Here is a 25,383-nt window from a genome sequence, read left to right on the forward strand (position 1 = left end):
CACCAAATTTGACAGTAGGTAGCAGGTGTTTTTCTTGGAATGCAGTGTTCTTCCGCCATGCAAAGCGTTTTTTGTTATGACCAAATAACTCAATTTTTGTCTCATCAGTCCAAAGGACTTTGTTCCAAAATGAATCTGACTTGTCTAAATGAGCATTTGCATACAGCAAGTGACTCTGTTTGTGGTGTGAGTGCAGAAAGGGCTTCTTTCTCATCACCCTGCCATACAGATGTTCTTTGTGCAAATTACTCTGAATTGTAGAATGATGTACAGATACACCATCTAAAGCAGGATGTTCTTGCAGGTCTTTGGAGGTGATCTGTGGGCTGTCTGTAACCATTCTCACAATCCTGCACATATGCCGCTCCTGTATTTTTCTTGGCCTGCCAGACCTGCTGGGTTTAACAGCAACTGTGTCTGTGGCCTTCCATTTCCTGATTCCTTTCCTTACAGTTGAAACTGACCGTTTAAACCTCTGAGATAGCTTTTTGTAGCCTTCCCCTAAACCATGATACTGAACAATCTTTGTTTTCAGATCTTTTGAGAGTTGCTTTGAGGATCCCATGCTGTCGCTCTTCAGAGGAGAGTCAAAGGGAAACACAACTTGCAATTGACCACCTTAAATACCTTTTCTCATGATTGGACACACCTGTCTATGAAGTTCAAGGCTTAATGAGCTAATCCAACCAATTTGGTGTTGCAAGTAATCAGTATTGAGCAGCTACATGTATTCAAATCAGCAAAATTACAAGGGTACCCAAATTTTTGCACAGCCAGTTTTTCACATTTGATTTAATTTCATACAACTAAATACTGCTTCACTAAAAATCTTTGTTTGGAAAACACCCCAGTACTCAGATGTTCCTAGGAAATGAAAGACATACCACTGTTATCTTTTTTTGTTGAAAGTAAATTATTATGCAGGCTGAGAGGGGTTCCCAAACTTTTTCATATGACTGTAATTAAGATGAAACAAGTACAGTAAAATAGAGCATCAGTGATACAATTTGGTTATTACTATGCTTGAATAAATGCTTATCAAGAATTACTGAATTCTTATTAAGACTGGTCAACCATTTTTTCCTGTATTATTTTGATTGGGAGATATCTTGTGTTATGTTCAAATTGATAAGATGGAACATCCCATTGGGCAGGATTTCTAATAAGACAGTGCCAAGACAAGGGATGTTGCAAAGCTATACTAAACATGAGATCATTTTTTCTTTTAATAAAAAACCAAAACACGAACCAGAATGAAAAGTCAAAACAATACAAATGACAAATGTTCTTAACTAAATTCAATTCAATTCAGTTGATTTTGCACAGTGTTATTCACTGAGTGAAGGCTCAGAGCACAAAGCATAGTTGCAAACATAGTTTTTAAACCAAACATTGTTGCAAAATACATACACATAATAGTGCACATTAGTTTAAACACACACTAAAAAGTGCACTTTTAAACTGATTAACATAAAATCATCCAAACACTATAGGTACATTAATATTATAGAGATGTGGGCAGTTGATAACAGAGAAGGAGAAGAAAATAAAAACTCCAATCAGCAGCATAACCTCTAGTTAACCTCCTGGGTCAACAGTTGGTTGTAATGCAAAGTCAAGTCAGACAGTCACAATCCTGGAGACCGAGGCCAAATGACATCCCTCCCCTTCCTGAGCAAGAGCATGAACACAGCCCATCCACTGCAATTAACTATGAAACTGAGATTCCAGCATTTGCATTTCCAGCAATGAATAAGCCTCACCCTGGACGACCCACCCCCCTGATCATGGTATCTACCCTGCCAGCTAAGTTTCTTTTTTAATTGTTTAAACATTTCTCTCTCGCAGGATGACAACATGGAGATATTGCTAAATTATATGAAAAATGAATACAAAAATAATGTTCTGAAAATTAAACTGAAAGAATTCATCTACTACCTAATGCATTCTAGACACCTTGAAGACAACCCTCTGTAACAATGGAAAACAATTAAAACTTAAAGATCAACACCTATCACATGAATTTTAGCCATGTATGTTAAAACAATTAGATCCCTGAAGAAAATGGATATTTTTTATATGGTTGTATTAACAATTCATTAGAATTTAAGTGAAAAGCCTATAAATTGGGGAATGGCTAAAGTATTTTTGCTTTGGTGTCACCAAAATTGTATGTGTGTAACAAGCAGCATAAGGAAGTAGACAGCTGACAAGCGGTTTCTTTTGACGTTACAAGCTATTAAGTCAAACTCCTCCCTTCATATTCATCACACCCTGTTGGTCTTTGCCATGCCTCTGTAATTATAAACTCCACCCACCCACTGCGATCACTTCCCAGTACAAAGTGAGTAATTTGCACTCACATATGATACTTTATTTAGTGAAATTGCATTTCTGTATTTGACCTTACTGGGTGTGATTTTTTATCAGCTGAAATAATCTTGATATTTGCATTGCATTTTGTTTTCGTGTTTGTTTCTCCATTATTTACATGCATGTATGCATGTTTGAACAAGCTTCTTCTTTGAAACATTCTCTGTATACTTAATAAGAACTGCTGCATTGGGAAGCTTTCACCCCTTTTGAAGTTCTGTTTTTGTATTCAGAGGCTTGATCTGACATTAACAGTCATTTTTTTTGTGAAGACAAGGGTGGTTTGCAATATTTCAAGCTAAAAGCATATGTGAAATTTATAAAGGACCGTGTATTATGTGCTTAACATGATAGAAAGTATTAATTTACATCATTATTTATACTGTAACTTTTTTATGTAAATGTTATAAATTACATTTATTTACCTTTTGCATTTACACGTTTTTAATGTACTCGGCAATCTGACATTAATATTACTCTTTGTGAATTTCTAAACTTACTGTTTTTGAGCTACTTTTATAAGAACAAGCCTTTTAGCTCAACATCCTCATTAATCCCATGTTCTTCATTTCTTCAAAATAACATCAAGTTGCGATTTAAAGGCCCGTAACTCGTATTGTTTACTACATTACTTGGAAATTTATTCCATGTAACTGTGGTTCTCTGTGTTAAGACAAACGTTTTAGTTTGCATGCTTACATGCATTTCAATAACCCAGTTATTCACAGGAATCTGATTTCTAAAATGCCATGTAAACTCTCATTCTGATTAGAGAAATCAGGATTTTGACCTGAGTAACCATATTAACAGAGGTAGATTTCTCCACAAATAATCGGATTAAGTGTCCATGGGATGATGATTTTTGTAATTTTGTATTTTTTGAATAAATATATCAATTTTTAAAGAATCATGCACAAATTGTCTCCCAAACCAGAGTTTTCATAGTTTGTCACCTGTAAGAGGCATCCTAAGAGAATTTGGAACCTTAAGGGCATTTTAATCTTTAAAGCCCATTCCCCCATTTTTAAGGCCTGCTTAGGATCAGAAGCCTGATCCTTGAGTTTTACTCTGAGCTTGAGAGCTCTAAAGCACGTAAGTGCCGCAACAATTCCAAAAATGCCCACTAGAGGGGTAAATGCCATCAAAAAATCTGACTAGTAATAATTCGGGAATCCATTCCCGGATGGGTTTATCCATTCCTGGGAATTTGGGAATTCCGCATTTCATTCCCAAGAATCCCGGGCTCCCAGGATGACACAGTGCATGGGCATCTCACATGTGAATGGTTTTAGAACGACCCACTTTTATTTTTAATAAAACTACTGCAATATGTTGACACAAATAAAAGACTAACCTTATCTACAAGCAGTTCATGCTGTCATAGAAGTACATGTATCTTTAGTTGCAGTAATAAGAGCGTAGAAAGTACAACGTCCTCACAGGTGGCGCAGTGGTAGTGCTGCTGCTTTGCAGTAAGGAGACTGTGGAAGATTGTGGGTTTGCTTCCTGGTTCCTCCCTGTGTGGATAGCGCTTTGAGTACTGAGAAAGCGCTATATAAATGTAATGAATTATTATTATTAATGTGTCCAGCATGCGGTCGTCCAGGCAAGAGCACACCTTCATGCAGAAATATGCCAGCCGCTGAGAAAGCACGCTCTGCCTCCACTGAAGTAGGCGGCACAATCATCAGATACTGATAGACTTGTTCTAAACAACGCCCGCGCTTGCCGTTGCTCTGAAACACCGCCATTTCAGCTTTTACTGATGCATCCAGTTTCTTGTCATCATTCTGTGATGGCAAGTTTCTTGGCACAGATAATGCGGATGCAACAGACTGACGCATTACAATTTCAAGTTGCTGTTCAAAGCTGTTGTCTGATGAAGTGCAAGCTGCAGCAATGGCGCCACCTTAATTATTTTCAACTATAACTCTGTTATTTCTTGATCGATTTTTACACTTTTACACGCTATATAGGCGAGCTTGGCCGTTCCCGTTTTCACAGGAATTACAGCAGTTTCATTCCCGGGAATGTGGGAAAATGGATTCCCTAGTATTAATGGCACAACACAGGATCTTAATAAAAGAATCACAAACGTAAAAAGAGTTGTCTGTAGCAATAAAGGCAATCCAGAAGCAAACAAGTCCTATTATACAAATTCAAAGGCGAAGTTGAAAAACGGAGCACAAAGGTCAAAAAATACAGTCAAACACAAGCACAGAAAAATCACAGGTACAACTCACCAACTCCTAAGCACATCTGAGTGAACCTCAAGGGGCTGTGGGTTGATCCCGCCTTTATAGTGCAGAGCGCAGTCCCTTGTGATTTAGGGCAGGTGGCCCCACCTCTTGGGGAATCACAAAAAAAGTACAAAGGATGTAACAGAGGTGCAATAGACAAAATCAAAATCAAAGAATAATGCAATAGTAAACAGCAATCAAATTAATACAAACAAAAATAATGAAGAAACAACGAAGAACTTGTAGAAGGATTTGAACCACAGCCAGAGGGAAAATCCTGAATGAAACACAAGTTGAAATTCAAGAAGCTGGGGATGAACCCTGTTTTTGGGTTCTAGATCAGTGGAGTACTGGTCTGGTGTTTGGATATTTCAAGGCCTGAACCCTTTTTTGCCATTTGGCATGCAGCAAGTCATAACACCAGCTGTAGTTATAAAATTCTGTCTTTGGATTTTCATTTGGATTTGTTTGCAATCAGGTTTGCCTTTTAAGAAATCTTTTTTGATTTAATTTTTGTTAACTCCTGTCTGTTTTCTCCTTGTTTAATTTTTTAAAGCTAAATACATTTTTATGGGTTAAAGGAACTTTGGTTTGTTTTCACAAACCAGAGGTTTTTAGAGTTTTTCCCTCTCATTTTGAGGACTTTTTTGATTTAAAGGCTTTGCCTCATTTTTGGAAATGTGCAAGCCATAAGCCAGCAATTAGAGTTTGGAACAAAGCTGTTTTGAAGAGGTGGGACCTACATTATAGGGAATAATACAGTTACCATATTTCCAGTTTTCCCCTGGACATCTCCTCTTTTTAGGCGACTAACTGGGCTTCCAGGCGATTTTTTACAAAACTGTCAGATTGTCCAGTTTTTCAAACTGTGGCAGTTCATTCCTGACCTAGTATACTTTTTTTTCAGTTCATATCCTTTTTTTAAACTGTTACCTACCGTATAGTTCTTAACAAACATGTGATGAACCTGCACGGGCGATACTGTAGATCAGTGGTTCTCAAATGTTACATAGCAGCACCATGTGCACAGAAATGATATATTAATAAAAAAAACCACACCAGTGTATCCATTATCCTACATGGATCTTAAATGGAGGGAAACTCCAAACCTCACCCCTCCTTATATGGAAAAAGTCTTTTTTTATTCTTGGGTCCTGTTTTCTAACCTTAGGTTGTGGGATTGCAGAAGTGACTTTCAATTTAGAGGACTTCACCTTTTTGAGTTTTGATACCATCAAAAATTAAAGCTTCACCTGTTAATCTCTGTTTGCTTGCTTAATTTATCTGCTCCCATTTATATTTATGGTAAAATGATCTAATGCTGCATGTAATTTTCATCCTAAACATTGTGGCCAAGGTGTTTGCCCTTTCAACTCCAGGACCAATGAAATGACAATGTATTTCGCTCCCACTTTATGGCTACCAGAAAGAGCAGTTTTCAATGCTGAACTTCCGATAAATAAAGTCTTACAATTAGTTACACCTGAAAGTCATTGAGATCTTTCCATTATTCCATAGTAGCCACCATAAACAGCACATGCGCTTGCACAGAAATGTTATATTTGATGCTAAGTATGGTGAGGTGTTTACATGCTTAATTATCACAATGGGCACACCTACTTTCAGGATAATGGGCATTGCTCATTTGCTTCAGTGCTTCCATAAATTTTCATTTGCCTGTATATACTGCATTGATATAAAAAATTTTTGGAGGAACACTTCTAATTCAACTAACAGAAGTTGAAATGAAAAGAAGAAAAATGTAAGAGTAAAGTATTAAGTTACACTTAATTATTATCTGTGCAATTAACAATGTACAAATTTTGCTCAATTAATTCTTTTCACTTTATGTAGGTATGAAAATGAATATTTCCATAGATTGCAGCTTCAAGATGAAGTGCAGATGCTAAAGCAAAAATTGGAACTGCAGGAAGGATTTTATTCTCAAGTAAGCATCTAAAACTTCTCACAGTTTTTACTTATTCCTGATTTGTTTACCAGCTCTTCCTGAAAGTGAATTTAATGATTGCTAGCTTTTTTTGAAATACCATATGAAATAAACATCAGGCAGTTTGGGTCCCTTGATAATTACTACTTGATGTTAATATCATAAACTACATGCATCTGTGGCAGAGATTAGAATGATGATGAACACCAAATAAAAGATGATGTAAAGTTACAGCAATGTACTCTGAAGAATAATAGCATTCCCTGTGTCATGTGGATACACACAAATTTGAACAGGAAGGAAACAGGATTTTACCGTACTGTTGTTTTAATTAAATCAGATTATTTTACAGTTCCTTTGATTTATTCTGTAGTATTGCAACCAGTATAAATCAACTCGTGTTAAAATGATTTCTTTTAAAAACAATTTAATCAGATAAGTAAGTTTTGTTTTAAGCTTACAGCTCCTAATAGGACTCATCAACCACAAGACAAATACATTCATTCATTGAATACTAGCTGTGTTACCCAGCTCCTCTTTCCTTATAGAATGGGCCTTGGTTATAGCACTATCGGTTAACAGATGTATCAGAAGTGCTATGTAAATAAGTACTTTTTATTTATGAAATAATGTTATTTTGTTTATGCCATTGGCTAACATTATTCATTGACTGGAGATTCTTATTTTTGGAATATGCTACATGCAATTACAAATGAGTAAAGCATTTTTCCTGTAGATCAATTCTACTTTGACTTTGGCTTTTGTTGACTGTCATTGGAAGACACAATTTTAGATGAAACTGTATTATTTTGAATTTATGCAGATACTTCGTAGGAATAATGGGAAGTGCAAGTGCAAATATTATTTAACCCTTTAGCACATCCTTTTAACTTCAATCAGATTTGAATAAAACACTTTGATCTTATACCGAACCAAAGTTTTGGAGGGTTTACATCAAAAGTAATATACACAGAAACATGGTTTAACTTATTATTACTGTACATACAGTATATATTGACTTTTACAGGGAGCACATTTATGTGGTCCACGGAATGAATTGAATGTTTTAAGAATTGTGCAGAAAAGAACAGATGAAAAGAAATAATAATGCGAAATATGTTCAATGTCCACCTCCTATGTATTCTGTCCATGGGGGTCCAATTTACTGAGTTGCCCAGTCATTTAAACTTACCAAGGCATGAGGTTACTCTCAACTTGTGTTGTACCCAAGGCTTGAAGTGAGCCAGTAAGTGTTCTGAACCGGAGTGTAGCGACATATCATAGTCTAATCTCCAAAGAGAGACCCCAATTCTCTGTAATATTACATATATTTCCCCATCCCTTTGTTCAAGCATTTGTATATAAGTGTGATTTGACAATTCAATCTGGCCTTAATTTGTATGTATTTTATACCATATTGTGAGGAGTAAGGAGAAGCTAGCAGAATGGAGAGTACTTCATGTACCCAATGATGCAACTTGGCTAAGCACGTTTTCTAAATGCTCTACCGAATTTTCTTCCAATTTGTATCTGGTAGTGGCATTCATTTGCATACAGCAGCAGCCCCATTTTTCAGCCTCACCCTGGTCGGTGACGCTGATATGCTGGTGGCATTCATTTACATGAACTGCAACATTATTACCAACAAATATCGGCAAATAAAAAAAGGTTCATTTTTTGTATACAGTATTGCTTTTTTTCAATCAAATCCATCAAGACATTTTTGAGATTTTGGAAAATGTAGTTTTTCTGTTGGGGGAAGGGGGTTACCCCTAAATATTAATTTATCAAAATGTCCTTTCTTAGTGGACACCTACTGTCCAAAAAGTACCACGCTGCCAAATTTCTGCTTTTAACTAAACAGGAAATAGTGTTTTTGTTGATGAGTGAGTTAGTCGATCAGTCAGCCAACTTTGTATTAAATATATTTTGATTGTGTAAAAAAGGTTTGCCACATCAAAAGTGAAGGAATACAGCTGCACGGGTGTGCAGGTGCAGACAAAATATTTCCAGGAGTAAGGAGACCCCTGACTTTTCACAGGCAGGGGTGTCACAGTCCCATAGGACTACATTGGAAGGAGTGTGACCCACGCAGATACATTGTCTTAACAATTTGGTGCCATTGGCATTCTTGCTTGATAATATTTGTTTTAGTAAATGGCTACTTATTACAAACAGAAATTAGTGCTGCCTGTAATCCCAACTGATATATACCAACAGATCACGTTACAATAATCCACCTCTTGACACTGCACAAGGTTAAAAGGCTTTGTATTTACACAGTTCTCAATGCAAGACTATTTTTTTCTGCTTTTCTTGTTTTTTTTTTCTTCACTGGCATTTTTCATTGACTGGCATATGCAAACCAACCATGCCTAGTATGACTCAATGGTGCAAAATATGTTCCACTTTTCAAAATAAGATTATCATGCACTACTTGGTACATACAACCCCTACCGGTTTATGGTAACTCTAGCTTCCTTCCACTCCCTCTTGTCCTTTTCCTGGTGTCAGACTGGTGTACTTCTCTACCCACAAGATTGAAATTTTCTACTGTTGTCCCTTCTCAAGCCTTACGATCTGTCACCATTTAGAAAGCTTATATATAACTTGCTGTAGCAAATTACATTGTCTTAAAAAATTCTGATTTAAGATGCTTGATATTAACCTGCCCAGAGTTATGGATGTGGATCAATTTTTCATTACAGATGCCAATGGTAGTAAAAAGACATTGAGACTGAAGTCATAAATTATTTCTGAATGGATATCCACAGTTCATGCCATCTTTTAACTTTGAAATCTTGCTTCAACAACAGTTATGCTAGAGGATTTAACACTGAACTTAATTATGTTTCATTATTATTACTTTAAAAACATTTAAACATGACCATTATGAAATGTCCTAAAATGTAACATTTTTAATTTGGCTGTATTGGTTAGTAAATTGTGTTTTTTGATTCCAGCTTTCTAAAATGTGTTAATTTAGGTCACTACATCTCTCAAATAAATTAATCTTGTTTTTTTTATTTTTCTGTTATAATGTTCATGTTGGGCGGCATGGTGGCGCAGTGGTAGTGCTGCTGCCTCGCAGTTAGGAGACCCGGGTTCGCTTCCCGGGTTCTCCCTGCGTGGAGTTTGCATGTTCTCCCCGTGTCTGCGTGGGTTTCCTCCGGGCGCTCCGGTTTCCTCCCACAGTCCAAAGACATGCAGGTTAGGTGAATTGGCGATTCTAAATTGGCCCTAGTGTGTGCTTGGTGTGTGGGTGTGTTTGTGTGTGTCCTGCGGTGGGATGGCACCCTGCTCGGGATTGGTTCCTGCCTTGTGCCCTGTGTTGGCTGGGATTGGCTCCGGCAGATCCCCGTGACCCTGTGTTTGGATTCAGCGGGTTGGATAATGGATGGATGGATGGATGTTCATGTTTCTCATTAAACCTTGCATTAAAGTAATAGGTCATTGGTGGTAAATAATTTAATATGTTAAATACAATAATATCATGCAGTAATAAAAATGGTAAAATTTCTCATTTGCACTCCATGATATTTCAAGCATACTTTACAGAAACTGTCAGTAAACTGTAAAAGCAGGAGTAAAACTGTCAGCAATGTATAAATATACAGAAAAATTGCTGAGGTTAAGAGAATGGGGTGGCTCGTGGCATGACTCAAGAATCAGCAAATGGACAAATAAGTAGTCAACTTTTCACACTGCAGACAAGTGCAGTCTTATAAAGATAAGTGTGGACTTAGAGCTAAGAAGCAAAGTGTTGATAAAAGTGTCTGTCACACTTGTGCTGGACTTGTATTGCTTGCTGCAACTGGTGTTGTTTTAATACAACACAATGTATATATTTCACCTTGTTTACTTTCCTTTTAAAGGAGGTGATATTTCCGATAAACCATTCCATTGTGAACTCTCACAAAATAAGCTATAATATACTGTTTATCACGGTACACGACTTTCATTAACTACAACTATCTGGAAAAGTGTTGTGCCTCCTTTCGTCTTCAGAACAGCATAAAATCACCTAGGCATGGATTCTGTAAGATGATTGGATATGCTGTTTCTGAATATTTTATTATGGAATAAATGCTGAAAATGAGACAGCTGCACAGAATTGCTGTCTTGCACTGTTGACTCCAAACAGAATAACTCCATGGTATCATGTTACTTGCACCAAATTCTCATCTTTCCATCAGCATGATATGAAAGGAATGTCGATTTCTCTAACCAAACAACTTTTCTTCACTCCTCAATGATCCAGTTTTGATGCTTATATGCCCACTAGAGACCCTATTTCTTGAATTTTGCTGATAACATCAGCACTTAGTCTAAATAGTGGCACGTTCTGAGATGACATTCTCTACATTAATGTTAAATTTGTATGTGATTTGCCTGTTTGTGCTTGTACAATTCTTGCCATTTTCCTCTAAACTTTCTAATCCACAAGCTGTTTTTGTCCAAAAAGTTATGTATCACTGGATGTTTATTTGCTTTGTGTATAAACCCTTGCAAGACTTGTATAGTAAAAGCCTTTATGACAGCCATTTTGGAAATGCTAGAATTGGAACACCTAACACCAACTATCATATTGCATTCAAGGTCACTAAGATCACTTGTTTTGCCCATTCCATCAATCTATTGAGCACAAAATGATGCTAGAAATGTTGGTCTGGCTGATTTATACCCCACATCAGCATCACTTGACACGTGACTTCTTGTTATATAGAATTTGCGTGAAGTTGGGGGTGTACCACGCTAGCGAAGTACAGAAGAGCAAATCAATGAGTACAGCACACGTTCTACAAAAAGTCGCTTTAATGTCTTGTTGAGATTTGGGTTTACCTGCGACCGATAATGGGCAAGAAGAAAAATGTAATAAACAATAATAATGTAATAATTCCTTACTTAAACTCAAATCAGTCTATAATAAAACCTTATAATAAACAATGTATAATGAGTGTGGAATTAATAATAAAGTGAGAAAGCATATCAAAAACATATAAAATTGAGTTCTGAATGTAATGCTGGCCCAAAGGTCCTAATCCCAGAACTAGTCTCTGTGTGTGTGGAGTTTGTATGCTTTCCCAATGTCTCTAATTGAAGAAACTGATGAACCATGTGGTCTATTACTGTACTTGTAAAAGTTCTTTTGTTCTTAGCAACATTTTACTTCTGCTGTCTGCTGGACTATACAAATATTACCTTGTCTTAATGCTTCTAAAGACAGGTTAGTAGCTTTGCCTCCTTTTCTCTATTGCTTCTAATATTATTATCCTAATTTATAGTGATTTTCAAAACTTATTATCACTGAACAAATACGTATCTTGAATTCAGGTTTCATCATAATAATACACTCCAGTTACTCCTGTAATGTATCTTGGCAAAAATAACTCATGACATTCTCAGAGATGCTGGAGGTGAGCCAAAGGTGCACAAGCCATCCAAAGTAGTGGTCCCTAATAAGTGGGGATGTCTGACTGGTAATAAGTAGACAGCATGACATTTACCATGAGATGTCTTAAAAAGGCAGCTGAGAGAACCGCTTTATCATTATTTATACTATATGCAGCATTACATACAGTTCACTTTACTATATGCAGATTTGACGCTATGTTTTCTAAGTGTTCAGCAAAATAACATTTACAAGCTTTGCACAACAGGTAAAATGATTAGGTTCCCTTACCAACAGAACAGAAAAATATTATGTAATCTTTCTACAATTTTTGTTCATAATATAAAAGCCAATAGTGAACCAAGTATCCCATTAACATTTTTTCTTAAGAGATATAAACCTATGACATTCTACTGTACACATAGTAGAGCTGTTTGTAGAAGAAAACTGAATATGTTAGAGCTAAATGGTCTTAGCTTAATATGTTCTTCTAATATTACCCAAATTAAGACCCTTCAAGTCAAATTGATAAAGAGTATTTCTCACGCTACTACATAAGATTTGACCCATACAGGTGGATGTTGCACGTGGATGTTGGTTGAAATGTGTAATGGGCTTTGAGTAGCTAGAAAAGCACTATATAAATGTACTTAATTATTTTTATAACTGTAAAGTTTATTGGTGTTATTTACACCTCTAGAATTTCTTGTATGGGTATGCTTTTCTCTGTAGGAATCACAGAAAATGAGAGAACGGATTTCTGGTTCTGAATTATATATTCTTCAGTTAGAGGAACAGCTTGCTGAGCTGAAAAGAAAACAAACTGGTTTGGAGGAAAAGGTTGGGGAAACAAATGCAGCGGATGAAACACAACCAATGTGGTTCAACAAAGAAGCAGAAAAGGACTTCAGTGAAAATGTGAGTAAATACTTTTTGCTTCTAAGATGACACCTTCTCTGCTTATCCAATTTTTTATTCAATTAAAATGTGTAGTTCTCTCTTATAAAAGGATAATTGAATAAAAAAACTAATGCATTCAATCACAATATCTCCAACTGCATTCATGTATTTTTTTGTTTATTCAAGTTAATTCTATGCAGTTATTTCAGTTTGTAAATGTTAGAGTTGAGAGGCATGTCTTTGTATGATTTTGAATTACCCTGAATTATGCTTTTGTCAGTTCATTGGTAATTTATGCCATTTGGTTACCCATGCCAATGTCTGTTTAGTATGAAATAATACTTTACAATGAAGCAATATAATATCAGCAACAAACATACTACTAGTAATATTTTTGAATGAAGTCAATTATTATCATTCCTAAAAAAGAAGTTGAATCCAGAGTTTGAGTACATCTTCCTAGTATTCTGTCTGTAGGTGAGAGTTATTAGATTAAGTTAGATACATTTCATTAATCCCAAAGGGAAATTTAGATGCATACAACAACAAAAACATAAAAAGCAAGAAAAGAGACTCCTAGGACAAATAATACAATCAGTCAATAAATTGTGTATATTGTGTTTAAATTGCAAAAAAAAATTAAAAGTGGAGGAAGCATTAAATTGCCTGATAACGCTTCTTAGCACACCGTGGTGGAACAAATCTGTGGCTAAATGTGCTCCAAGACAACAACTCCTGGAGGAGAAGGAGAGGATTTATAATATCCAGTTATGCCACCATTCTCTTTTCCACAACAGATTCCAGTGTGTCCAGGGTTTGCCATGTGATGGAACAAGCTTTCCTTTTTTTTCAGGCATTGTCCCGTCTTTTGAGTTCAAGCTGCTTACCCAAAGACTGTAATGTAGAACACCACACTGGCTACTACTGACTGATAGAGCCTTTCCAGCAGTACACATCAAAAGACCTGAGTCTCCTTAGCAAGTACAGTGTGCTATGGACCTTTTTGTACAGGGTCACCGTGTTGTCAGACCAGTCCAGTTTGTTGTTTATGTGAACTCCGAGGTACTTGTAGCTCCACACCACCTCCACATGGTATTCCTATTGTGCTGTCTTTTTCTTTTTAAAAGAAACTGCTAAAGAGCTGCTAAAGCTTTAATACAATTTGAGATAACATCAACTAATGCAGTGACCAGCACGCTGATTATTGGTGAATATATTCATTATTGGTGAGATGTGTATTTCTTCTACACACTCCAGTCCACATCTTGTTGGCCTCTGTCATGGTGTATCTATTTACTCTGTTATTCTCTCCACAAACAACTTCTCCTTACCTCCACACTCACTCTATGCCTTTTCAGCTTTACATTAGTTCTCTAGTACATCTAGCTGAGCATCTCATTTTAATCATTCCATATACCACACAAGCTCCTGTCACAGCTTGCTTAAACTTGTCTTTTAAATGCCAAGGTGTGTGCTTTGACACATTTCAGTATTTTTGAATTCCCATGGGGTGGACTGACATTTTTTCTATTTTTCTGTTAGCAAATAAAAAATAATCTTTTACTTCACAATACAAATTTGATTTTAGTTTTAAACATATTACTGTCAGGTTCACAGATGATTTAGGATATTTTCTGTTTTTAGTTTGTGTTGAAATCTTGCATTGTTGCTGGAATACAAAACTGCCTCTAATGATGTTGCATGAATGTAGTCATGTGATGTCACATGGGTGTGGTCACGTTTTTAGCCTACGCTTGTCTGCACTATAGAAGGGGACCTGCACAACACTATAGTTGTCAGCTCTTGACTCCTTCATTATGCCATTCTTTTCTCTTAGTAGTTGCCAATGCTTTTTGTCTGTTTAAGCATTCTGTTTGTTTTTTTAAAGAAGTTAGATAAAGTAGACTGATGCCTATGTTGGTGGAAGAGAGTCAGGTGGGTGCAGCATGTTTTTGAAAGCTCCACGCAGAACTGTTATACATCCGTTTCAGGCTGGTATTAGTGCCACTTACATGCTGTGTTACCATATACTTGTCCTTTGTTCTGGTGTCTCTGTTGGTGCTTAAAATTTAGATGTGTCAGTAACATGTCTTTGTGTCACTAGAGGTAACAGGAGCGTAGAAAGCACAACGTGTCAAGCATGTGGTCGTCCAGGCGAGAGTGGACCTTTGTGCAGAGTACGCCAGCCGCTGAGAAAGCACGCTCTGCCTCCACTGAAGTAGGCGGCACAATCATCAGATACTGATAGACTTGTTCTAAACAATGCCCGCGCTTGCCGTTGCTCTGAAACACCGCCATTTCAGCTTTTACTGATGCATCCAGTTTCTTGTCATATTTCTGTGATGGCAAGTTTCTTGGCACAGATAATGCGGATGCAACAGACTTACGCATTGCAATTTCAAGTTGCTGTTCAAAGCTGTTGTCTGATGAAGTGCAAGCTGCAGCAATGGCGCCACCTTAATTATTTTCAACTATAACTTTATTATTTCTTGATCGATTTTTACACTTTTACACGCTATATATGCGAGCTTGGCCGTTCCCGTTCAGCCGAGAATTCCAGCAGTTTCATTCCCGGGAATGGGAAATGTCTGGGAATCCCTAGTTGCCATGCATCTCAATCTTATCTTCAGTGTATCACAATCAAAACAATGAGCAGACCAAGGAGATCAATGAAAAGTCATAGAAATATTTGCATTGTACGGTGAATTCTTTTTACTCTGCACTATTTTGTTTTTGGCTTGTTTATTGCTTGCTTGAATGGTAACTTAAAGATTCACACAGTCTTACAAAACAACTCTTCTTTAATTTAATTCAGCGTACATTAAAATCATACTATAATATTTTGACGGGGCAGGCCATGGAGGACTGCCACTTGTCTGCATTCATTTTCAGATTTTCTTGTTGGCTCTTTAATGCTTCATGGGGAACTACATTTGCACTGAAATAAAGTATAATTTAAATGTTTTGTGATGGTAGCATAGTATAAATGACATGGAGTAAATGAGAGGAATGGCTCTTCTCTTTATGGATGTGAATACTATTATGTTAGATATTGAAGTAATTGTGAGTTGAGTTTGAAGACTTCCATCAATAAAAAGCATAACAGCCTGACATTTAGGGAAGGTGGAGAGTCATAAGCTTTATTAAAAAGTCTTCAACATACTGAGTAAAATTCTAAGAGAAAGAGCATCTTAAATGGGCTAAAAAAATGAAGAAAAGTGTGAAAAGACATAAGGAACCACTGAAGAGCAAAACTACACTGTGTGACAGCTCAGCTCACCATTCTGTTCATCAAAGCTAATGGCATTTTCTAGTTATTTCCCGAAGGGAATATAATGGTTGCTATTATTCGACGAACACATCAGGGGGAAAAGCTACCCTAAAATTCGTCAGTAATTCACTACTTTTCCACAAACTTAACATCTATTTGACATTGCACCTCTAATGCTACCACATAAAATTTACTCTCTAGACTGGTCTTATTTCATAAGAACTTCAGTCTCAGGCTCCCTGTGTTTTCAAATGACTTTTTTGTTTAAGGTTGTTGCAATTATTAATTTTTGTCCTTGTCATTTATATTGACTGCACTTATTTTAAGGATATGCAAAACCAACTCCATTCATTGTAAAAGAGGAAACAAAAACAAGGTGAAGTTTTGGGGTCATAAAAGTATGTGTGGTGGTACATGCAAACATACTACTCATAGTGACTTGAAACTAATTAATTCTCTATTGATAGAAACACCAGAATTGCTTTTATCTAGGTTGTAAATCTAAATAGTGTTACAGACGGCCGGGTCCTTGTCCGCCTTTTCACTGAAAGGACTGGGTGAGCAAGCGTGGGCAGAACAGTACCTCCCCCAGGATGCTAGATGGCAGCCCCCATGGGTTGCAGTGGTGCCTCGGATTCCCACAGGGCTTCATCGGAAATGGAGTTATCCACAGCCCTGTTGGGATCCGTGGGTGTCACCAGGGGGTGTTGCAGCTGTTCCTGAGCCTGTGTGGGCAGTTCTTCCACAACACCCAGTAGTGTAGCCGGAAGTGGGGCAACGAGCACCTGGAGCACTTCTGGGTGACTTATATAAGGAGCCAACAGGAGGGACACAAAGCTTGCCGGGAGAAGTGGAGGAGAAAGAAAATAGAGAAGGAAAGTATTGTGCAGTGTTCTGTGTATTGGGACTGTGTTGTGCCTGTGGGAAATGGGGAAGGCGTTGCCCATAGGTGAATAAAATAAAATAAAAACTTGTGTTTTTATAAGTGTGCCTCCTGTGTCTGTGTCGGGTTGAGTGGCTGCTATGCCCTCTAGAGTTGTCACACTAGCTACATATGGAGACAACTCGGGTTGAAAGTTCTTATTCTGGACTTACATGTCACACTTCCAAACATGTGGCCATAAGCATGTGATGTGTTTGTTTATTTCAGTCCCAATAAGTAGATAAAATATTAATGTCTACTATTTCTTTGTATTCAAGAAAGGTTTCTGGTGCAGATGGAGTAAGACCTTCCAATTCTATTTAAAGATGAATAATAATTACATTGAAATAGAATTATTTATATTATGTACAGTTAGGTCCATAAGTATTTGGACATTGATGCAATTTTTGTCATTTTCTCTCTGTATACCACCAAAATGGATTTGAAACTAAGCATAAGGAAGTGACAGAAGTATAAACTTTCAGTTTTAATGTATGGAGTAAAACAAAGGTATTGCATTAAGCTTTCAGAAATGACAGCCATTTTTCACAGAGTCCGTCTATTTTCAGAGGCTCAAAAGTAATTGAACATGTGACTGACAAGGAGTTTCATGGACAGGGGTAGCCCATTCATTTGTTATTCCATGACAAATTAAGTAGATAAAAGGCCTGGAGTTGATTCAAAGCACTGAATTTTTATTTGGTAGCTGTTCACTAGAACTCAACATGAGTTCCAAAGAGGTGCCAATGAAAGTGAAGGATTACTTCATTAGGCTAAAAAAAACAAAATAAAACTATCAGACAGATGGCTTAAATTTTAGGAGAGCCTAAATCAACAATTTGGTACATTCTTAAAAAGAAGGACTGCATTGATGAGCTCAGCAACACCAAAAGGCCTGGGAGACCACGGAAGACAACTAAAGTGGATAATTACCGAATTCTTTCCTTGGAAAAGAAAAAAATCTTCACAACATCTAAACCAGGTGAAGAGCATAGGAGGTAGGCATATCGCTGTCAAAGTCTACAATCAAGAGATGCCTTGATGAATGTAAATACAGAGACTTTAGGTCCTTATGCAAACCACAGGTAACACTGAAGAACAGGAAGGCCAGATTAGACTTTGCCAGAAAACATCTCAAAAAGCGTGCCCAGTTCTGGAATAAGGTTCTTTGGACCAATGAAACCAAGATCAACTTGTACCAGAATGATGGCAAGAGAAAAGTATGGAGGAAGAAAGGGACAACTCATGATCCAAAGCATACCACATTGTCTGTTAAACATGGTGGTGGCAGTTTTATGGCATGGGCATGTATGGCTGTTAATTGAAATGGATCACATGTGTTTATTTATGATGTGACTGCTGAAAGAAGTAGCAGGATGAATTCTGAAGTGTACAGGGCTATGCTGTCTGCACAGATTCAGCCAAATGCTGCAAAACTGATTTGAAGGCGCTTTAAAGTACAAATGGATAATGACCCAAAACATATTGTGAAAGCAGCCAAGAGGTTTCTGAAGGTAAAGAAATAGGATATTCTTCAATGGACAAATCAATCACCTGATCTCAACCCAACAGAGCATGCGTTTCAGTTACTGAAGACAAAACCGAAGGCAGAAAGACCAACAAGCAAGCAGCAACTGAAGGCCACGGCAGCTGTAAAGGCCTGGCAAAGCATTTCAAGGGACGAAACTCGGCATTTGGTGATGTCCAAGGGTTCTAGACTTCAGGAAATCATTGATGCAAATGATTTTGATCCAAGTATTAAAACAATACATATATTTTATGTTATATTGCTTTGACTAATTACTTTTGAACTTCTGAAAATGGAGAAACTCTGAAAATGGCTGTAATTGTCCAAATACTTATGGACCTAACTGTAGGCAATATGTGGTTTACAAAGAAGTACACTTCGAAAATGTGCATGACAAAAGTACTATGCAGGCACTCCAGATGTGAAATGTTTTTTCAGTGTTTCTGCTGTGGAAAGGGAACACCTTAGGATGTTAAAGAGATGTCAGGGCACTAATTGCAGCATTTATATAATTTCTTTATTTAGAGTATACGGGACAAATTAAAGAAACTGATCTAAGGAAAGAATACACACTCTTGAAAATAATGGTTCTTTAATGGCATTTTATGGTTCTTTACTTGGTTGTGTGGTTCCTCATAGAACCACTGTTTGATAAAGCACCATTTCATTCTGGGACTGATTGTTTGCATATGAAGTTGGTTCTTTGTACTTTGAAAAACTTCCTAATATGTAGGGAAAAAAAACTCTGTAATGTATGATAGGCTAAAGGCACTAACAGATTAAGAAAACCTGGACTTACCCCGTGTTACTGGACTTAGGCAGCAAGAGTCATTTTAAAATCAAGAACCCATTGGTATTTCACAAATCTGTTTCTGTCTATTTATAGTGAATTATGGAGCCTGTTAAGTATCTAAATAAATTAAAGTTCTTTCTGGAACCTTCATGTGGATGGGTCTTTTGGGTACAAAAAATGTTTCCCTATGGCATCCCTCTGAGGAACATCTCTGGTACCTTTATTTTTAAGAGTGCATAATGAACCCTAACAAGAGCAGTTTTGGGGCAGTGGGATTTCCCTTTAATTGAAAAGGTCACAAGCACAATGTCCTTGTGTGGTTTCTGGGAGTGATGCAGGTTTATTGCTGGAATGAAATATAAAGGTTCAGATTCCCAGGATAATTCTAGAGGAGGCCAAGAATAATTATTTCAGTGTTCAGTTGTAAAAAGCAAACTCTAGCCTACATGTAAAGGTGCACATTGGGTTCTTCGTGTGTGACCACTGAGCCATCTGTCTATTGGCCAAACTTACTTAATTTAATTAAGGGTTGCTAGAACCAACATTCATCCCTGTAGCATCAGGCACAAGGCAAGACATAACCCTGGATGGTACATTAGTCTATCACACAGCACACTTACTCATTAATGATGAAGTGAACAGCAGATTTTCATTTTGCCTATAGCTGCATGAAATTGTTGCTAGAAATGGAAACCCACTAAATGTAAGTGTTTTGGGGTTTTCACAAACCAAGAAATTTTGCGGCTGCTATTTGTGCCTGTTTGCACACACTTTTAAAAATAATGGTTCTTTAATGACACTTTATGGTTCTTTACTCAATTGTGTGGTTCCTCGTAGAGCTTGACAAGGCACCATTTCATTCTGGGAAGGGGTCTTTGCATTTGAAGTTGTTTCTTGTGTTTTGTTATATCTTCCTAATATGAAGAAGAACCATGAAATATTTAATGTTTGGTAGGCTACCTAGAAGAAGACTAACAAGTTATGAAAACTTGGACTGTTTTGCTTTAAGGTATACCTGTACAGCAAGAATCTATTTAAAATCTTGAGCCATTGGTATTTCATAAATAAGTTACCATCTAGTCATGGTTATTTACTATATGAAGTATGTTAGATCTAAATAAATGAAGGTTCTTTGTGGAACCTTCATATGGATGGGAACCAACAATAGGTTCCTCTATGGTTTTGCTCTGAAGATCCACTCTGGCATCTTAATTTTTAAGAGTACACTTGAGGGGGTTCTTGCTGTGCTCTCAGCATTTTTTCTTCTGCTTTAGACAGAGGGTACTGCTTTTGATAACGCAATATGCACCACTACCCTCCTTTTCTTCATAGCATCGTATAATGCTGTTAAGTGACAAATGATAAACACATTTGCTCAAACGGTCATAATACAGGGACTCAGATGATATAGTGGGTGGGCTAAGGACTGATGGGAATGTCCATAGCTAACACTTTATTCATTTTGCTAGCTTTAAGAATGGGGTACTTAGATGGGGATAAGGATATTGGTGGATTGTTTTGTGTATGTGACAAGAGCTTAAAAACTTTCTTCCTATGTCTATGGTGCAGATTTTGCTGGTTTTGCAAAATGTTTTTGTGAGGCAAAACTATTTTAAGTTTCACTACAAATTAAATTTACCACAAATCACTGGCTCAATAGTATTACTCATATATACCTAATTTGTAGTTGCCAGTCAACTTAACAAAAACATTTGAGCAATGCTGTAAAGAAAGATAGTACAAGGAGGCAGGCCAACTTAGTCATGAACGAATGTGCAAATTATACACCAGCAGTGACTGGACGTGAATTTCGACCTGTCTTCCTGCAGCTATGAGGCAGCACCACTTAACACTACACCTTTATGAATATAAATACCTGACAAGTCAGAGCTTCCATTTGTCTGCTGAGATGAGCAATATCATTCAATTATTTTGCCATATTTGTTTCTGAAAATACACTAACTGTGGAGGAGGTTGACATCAGTTATGATGAGTTGAATAACATGATGAAATGCATACTGTGGATAAGCTATAGTAACTGGCATGGAGACATTATTGAAAGGAAATTGGATTGGATTGAATGAATAGTTAGATGTTTGTTTCTTGTAGCCAGAAATATACATTTTTCTAAAGGCATAGTTTTATTCATAATTTAACATATACAGTCTATGCATTCATCTATCACAACCTCATAAGGGCTGGTGATTAATGCCTAGGAACTTTATATTATTTGTTAATTTTTCTTTTTTAGAATGGTTTGGGGGGCTAAATATAGTGAAAAGTATCATCTTTTTATTCGGAAGATATCATTAAAGACATTTTTATTTTTTGACTCGAGTCAGATTACTGTATTTGTATACTAAATCTCATCACAAGTATTGCATTACTTGCTTTCCACTTTATTGAGCAGCTCATATACAGCTACCATTTACTTTAATAGCGTTCATTATACAGCATCGTTATCATTTTTTTAATGCCACATCTATGTAATTGCTGTGATAAACACTATTGCATAACATTTCAAATTTTATTCCATTTGCACTGGTAACACCCTATGTTTACAAAGCCACAAAATTATACCCACTGAGCATGCCGGTTTGAACCATTTTCTGTACTCGAGTCTCTCCAGTGCAATCCTGTAAATATGTTGAAAAGACTCTGAGTTGAATTTCTATGCAATTCTCATCTACTGAAGCTGATGTCATTTTTAAATTGTACCTTTTCACAAAGGAAAATATAATAAATTATGCAAGTAATATTCTCAACTGGCCATTTTTGTTTTCTGAGTAGCTGTCTGTTTTAGTTGTGGGGCAACAACATCATTACTTGATTTCAAAGTTGCATCAGCAAAGCTATTCAGAGTTTCTTCTAATTCATGTTTTTCATAGTCTCTTATGATGTTAAAGAGAGAAACAAATGCCACAAAATGTTTAGTCAATTGTTTACATGTAATGTAAAATAATGATGAACAGTCAAAATGATGCAAGTACTTTTAACTATTATATTTAGTGGCTATAATAACTTTTCTTACATATTTGATTTGTATCTTAGTCAGCAAACATTTATAGGATATTCCAGCCAAGGATGTGTCCCATTCCACTTGTGCTGACACTCCCTCGTTGTTGCTGTTGGAGTCTAATACGGTATCCCCAGGTTCAACTCCCACCCTTCGTTTCACTGGTATTTTGCTTAGGGCTTCCAAGACAAGTCCTTTAATAACTTACTCTTTAGAAATATGGTGTAAGGTGTAGAGGAGTCTTGGCCTGGGTCTAACCTGACACACACACGCTCTCTTATTTTTCACGACCCGGCACTGTGCATTGGAGGTGGTCTCATTATGTTCCAGCCCTTGTCTAATAATGGTATTCATGCACTGGGCGATATACTTAACGAGTCAGGTTTTCAAACATTCTAATCTCAAAACTGTTTTCTTTTTTATGCCTTTGCCTTCCTTTTTCAATTATTTTAAAAGTGAGATCTTTCTTTAAAGCTTTTGAGGTTCCAATCTCCTCTGCCCTTGTTTCCCATCCTTTGTATAATTTGACACTTACTCTGTTCCCTGATCGCAAACCAGTATATCGCCCACTGTCAATTAAGTCAGTGTGGCTCAGAGATTTTTCTTCCACTCCTTAAATTTCATTGAATTTAGTTAAATAAAATATCTTATTGATATTAAAAAATCCTAAATATCAACTAGTTCAATTTTAAATTGTCCATATGTTATAAGTTAAACCCCTATAAACAATATGATTGCCATATGACCCAAAATGTCACATTTGCTCCCTGAACACCCCAGGTACATTTATGCAGATGTTTTGGGACTGTCGTTCTGTATTTAGTTTTTGGTCTGGGGATTTTCTTACTTCCCCAGTAAAAATATAGATTTGCTCTCTATTATCATCCCCTTGCTTCACCACATTTTCCTACTTCTAGACTTTTCTTCACTTCATTTATCTATTATCTGGCAGGGGCAATTTGCGTTAGGGACAATTGCTGCTAAAACTGCCCTAGCCTTTCGCTGGAAATCTCTTGATTCTTTTTCTGGCTGAAAGTGTTCTTTTCTGAATTTGATCCTTTTGGATTTGTCAGTGGCGAGGATCAATAGTGCATCTGGCTCTTATATTGATAAATGGATGGATGTGGTACAACTGGCCCGAATACGGATACATTGAGGTCCTGCTGCAGCCCTAATCCTTAGCTCTTCATCTTCTTCTTCATAATGGGGTCGATGCTGTGCTGTTACCTCACTTGATAGTCCTCATGAGCTCCTTTATTCCATCATTGTTGCTATAATATTTTTAATGCAGAAGGGTTGGATTGGGTTGTGTTATAAAAGAGTAGGGAGGTGGTAGGCGCTGAACATTGGGTTTTATCTTATTGTAATTCCTGTCAGAATGGCTTCTGTTCCCCTTTAGAGTTTTTGTTTTGTATTTCAATAAAAATTTGATTAAAAAAATACTTATAGGACAAACTGCAGTAAATGACAATTTTTTGAACCATAAAATATCCATCCATCCATCCATTTTCCAACCCGCTGAATCCGAACACAGGGTCACGGGCGTCTGCTGGAGCCAATCCCAGCCAACACAGGGCACAAGGCAGGAACCAATCCCGGGCAGGGTGCCAACCCACCGCAGGACACACACAAACACACCCACACACCAAGCACACACTAGGGCCAATTTAGAATCGCCAATCCACCTAACCTGCATATCTTTGGACTGTGGGAGGAAACCGGAGCGCCCGGAGGAAACCCACGTAGACACGGGGAGAACATGCAAACTCCACGCAGGGAGGACCCGGGAAGCGAACCCAGGTCCCCAGGTCTCCCAACTGCGAGGCAGCAGCGCTACCATAAAATATTTTACATAAAAATCTACAAATTAACTCTATATTTAAGTTATTCTGGCTAATTTCTGCTTTAAACATAACATCTATTCATTATAAATGTATTTGTCTTTTACATTAAATATTAAGTAGATACTTTAATGAAAAATGACAAGCAAATATTCAGTACTTGACGACAGGTACGAAGGAACAGTAGAAACATTAAGCTGTAGGTACTGTGCACTGTTACCCAACAAATTATACGTCAGTAAGTTAAACATAGTGTAAAAACTGCAATAACTATATGCTTGGTACCAAAAACATTAAATTAAATGGCAGTATTTCCCTCAAAACAATAGTTTAAGTTGAGGTTGTTGTGACTTTAAAATGTCAATCCACTTGGTCACATGATTCTTAAATCCAGATTTTCTTTTTCAGTTCAGTGGCTGAGACAGATATATTTTGTATAAACCATGTTGTTGTCTAAACTGAGGTAGGCGTTGTAACCTAAATATCTAAATCACCCAGTCCTCAAAATTAAAAGGGAAAACTAAAGTTAAGTCCAAGGCAGTCTTAATTCTAGTTATTAAGTAATTTGATATACTTTTCTTCTAAACTTATCTTAAAACCACAGAAAAGTTGGGCAAAGTAAATTTAGACATAGGAGACGTGTCATTCGTTTTTATGTGCGAAATAGGTTTAGTGACGTAACATGCTGACAGATATGCAATAAATAATATTGTTTGTGACTCCCTCTAAATCTGTCATCAGTGGAAACATCCAAATAGAAAATGTAAACAAACAAGTAACTTCAAATTATTATTATAAAGAACAATAACTATACACACTTTCAGTAGTTCTTCGCGTAACACTTTCTACTCAGTACCATTTTTGTCTGTTTTCTGCTACTTTCATTTTATGTGTCATAATTAAAACAGATTAACAAAATAAGTCACGGAATTTCAGGCTGTCTGTATTTCATGAATGAATGATGAAAGTAAACGTAGCGAAAAACTCTGTAAACTCAATGAAGCTAACTTACCAATGACATCATTAGGAAGGTACTTTGACACCATTCTGCGTCTTGTATGTCAGGAAAGCAGCTGTGTACAAGGACATGCAGGGTGTCACTTGAAAACTGAGAAGACAACATTTTCACATACAGTCGTGAAAGGTCTGTCATTTTGAT

The 25,383-nt window shown here is 36.9% G+C and overlaps 2 protein-coding genes across 4 annotated transcripts in view; both read left to right on the forward strand.

Annotated features, from left to right (window-relative positions):
* itpr2 (inositol 1,4,5-trisphosphate receptor, type 2) overlaps positions 1 to 25,383 on the forward strand; it is a 1,448,083-nt gene that overhangs the window by 1,073,561 nt on the left and 349,139 nt on the right. The window lies entirely within an intron of this gene.
* Positions 1 to 25,383, forward strand: part of LOC114662175 (prelamin-A/C-like) — a 264,345-nt gene that overhangs the window by 42,443 nt on the left and 196,519 nt on the right. For all 3 annotated transcript variants that reach the window (XM_051930054.1, XM_051930055.1, XM_051930050.1), the window contains exons 5-6: positions 6,468 to 6,561; positions 12,686 to 12,871. In XM_051930054.1, the coding sequence (XP_051786014.1) occupies positions 6,468 to 6,561; positions 12,686 to 12,871 (280 nt within the window). The remainder of the gene's footprint in view (positions 1 to 6,467; positions 6,562 to 12,685; positions 12,872 to 25,383) is intronic.

The sequence above is a fragment of the Erpetoichthys calabaricus genome, chromosome 1, assembly GCF_900747795.2.
Source record: "Erpetoichthys calabaricus chromosome 1, fErpCal1.3, whole genome shotgun sequence".
NCBI lineage: Eukaryota > Metazoa > Chordata > Cladistia > Polypteriformes > Polypteridae > Erpetoichthys > Erpetoichthys calabaricus.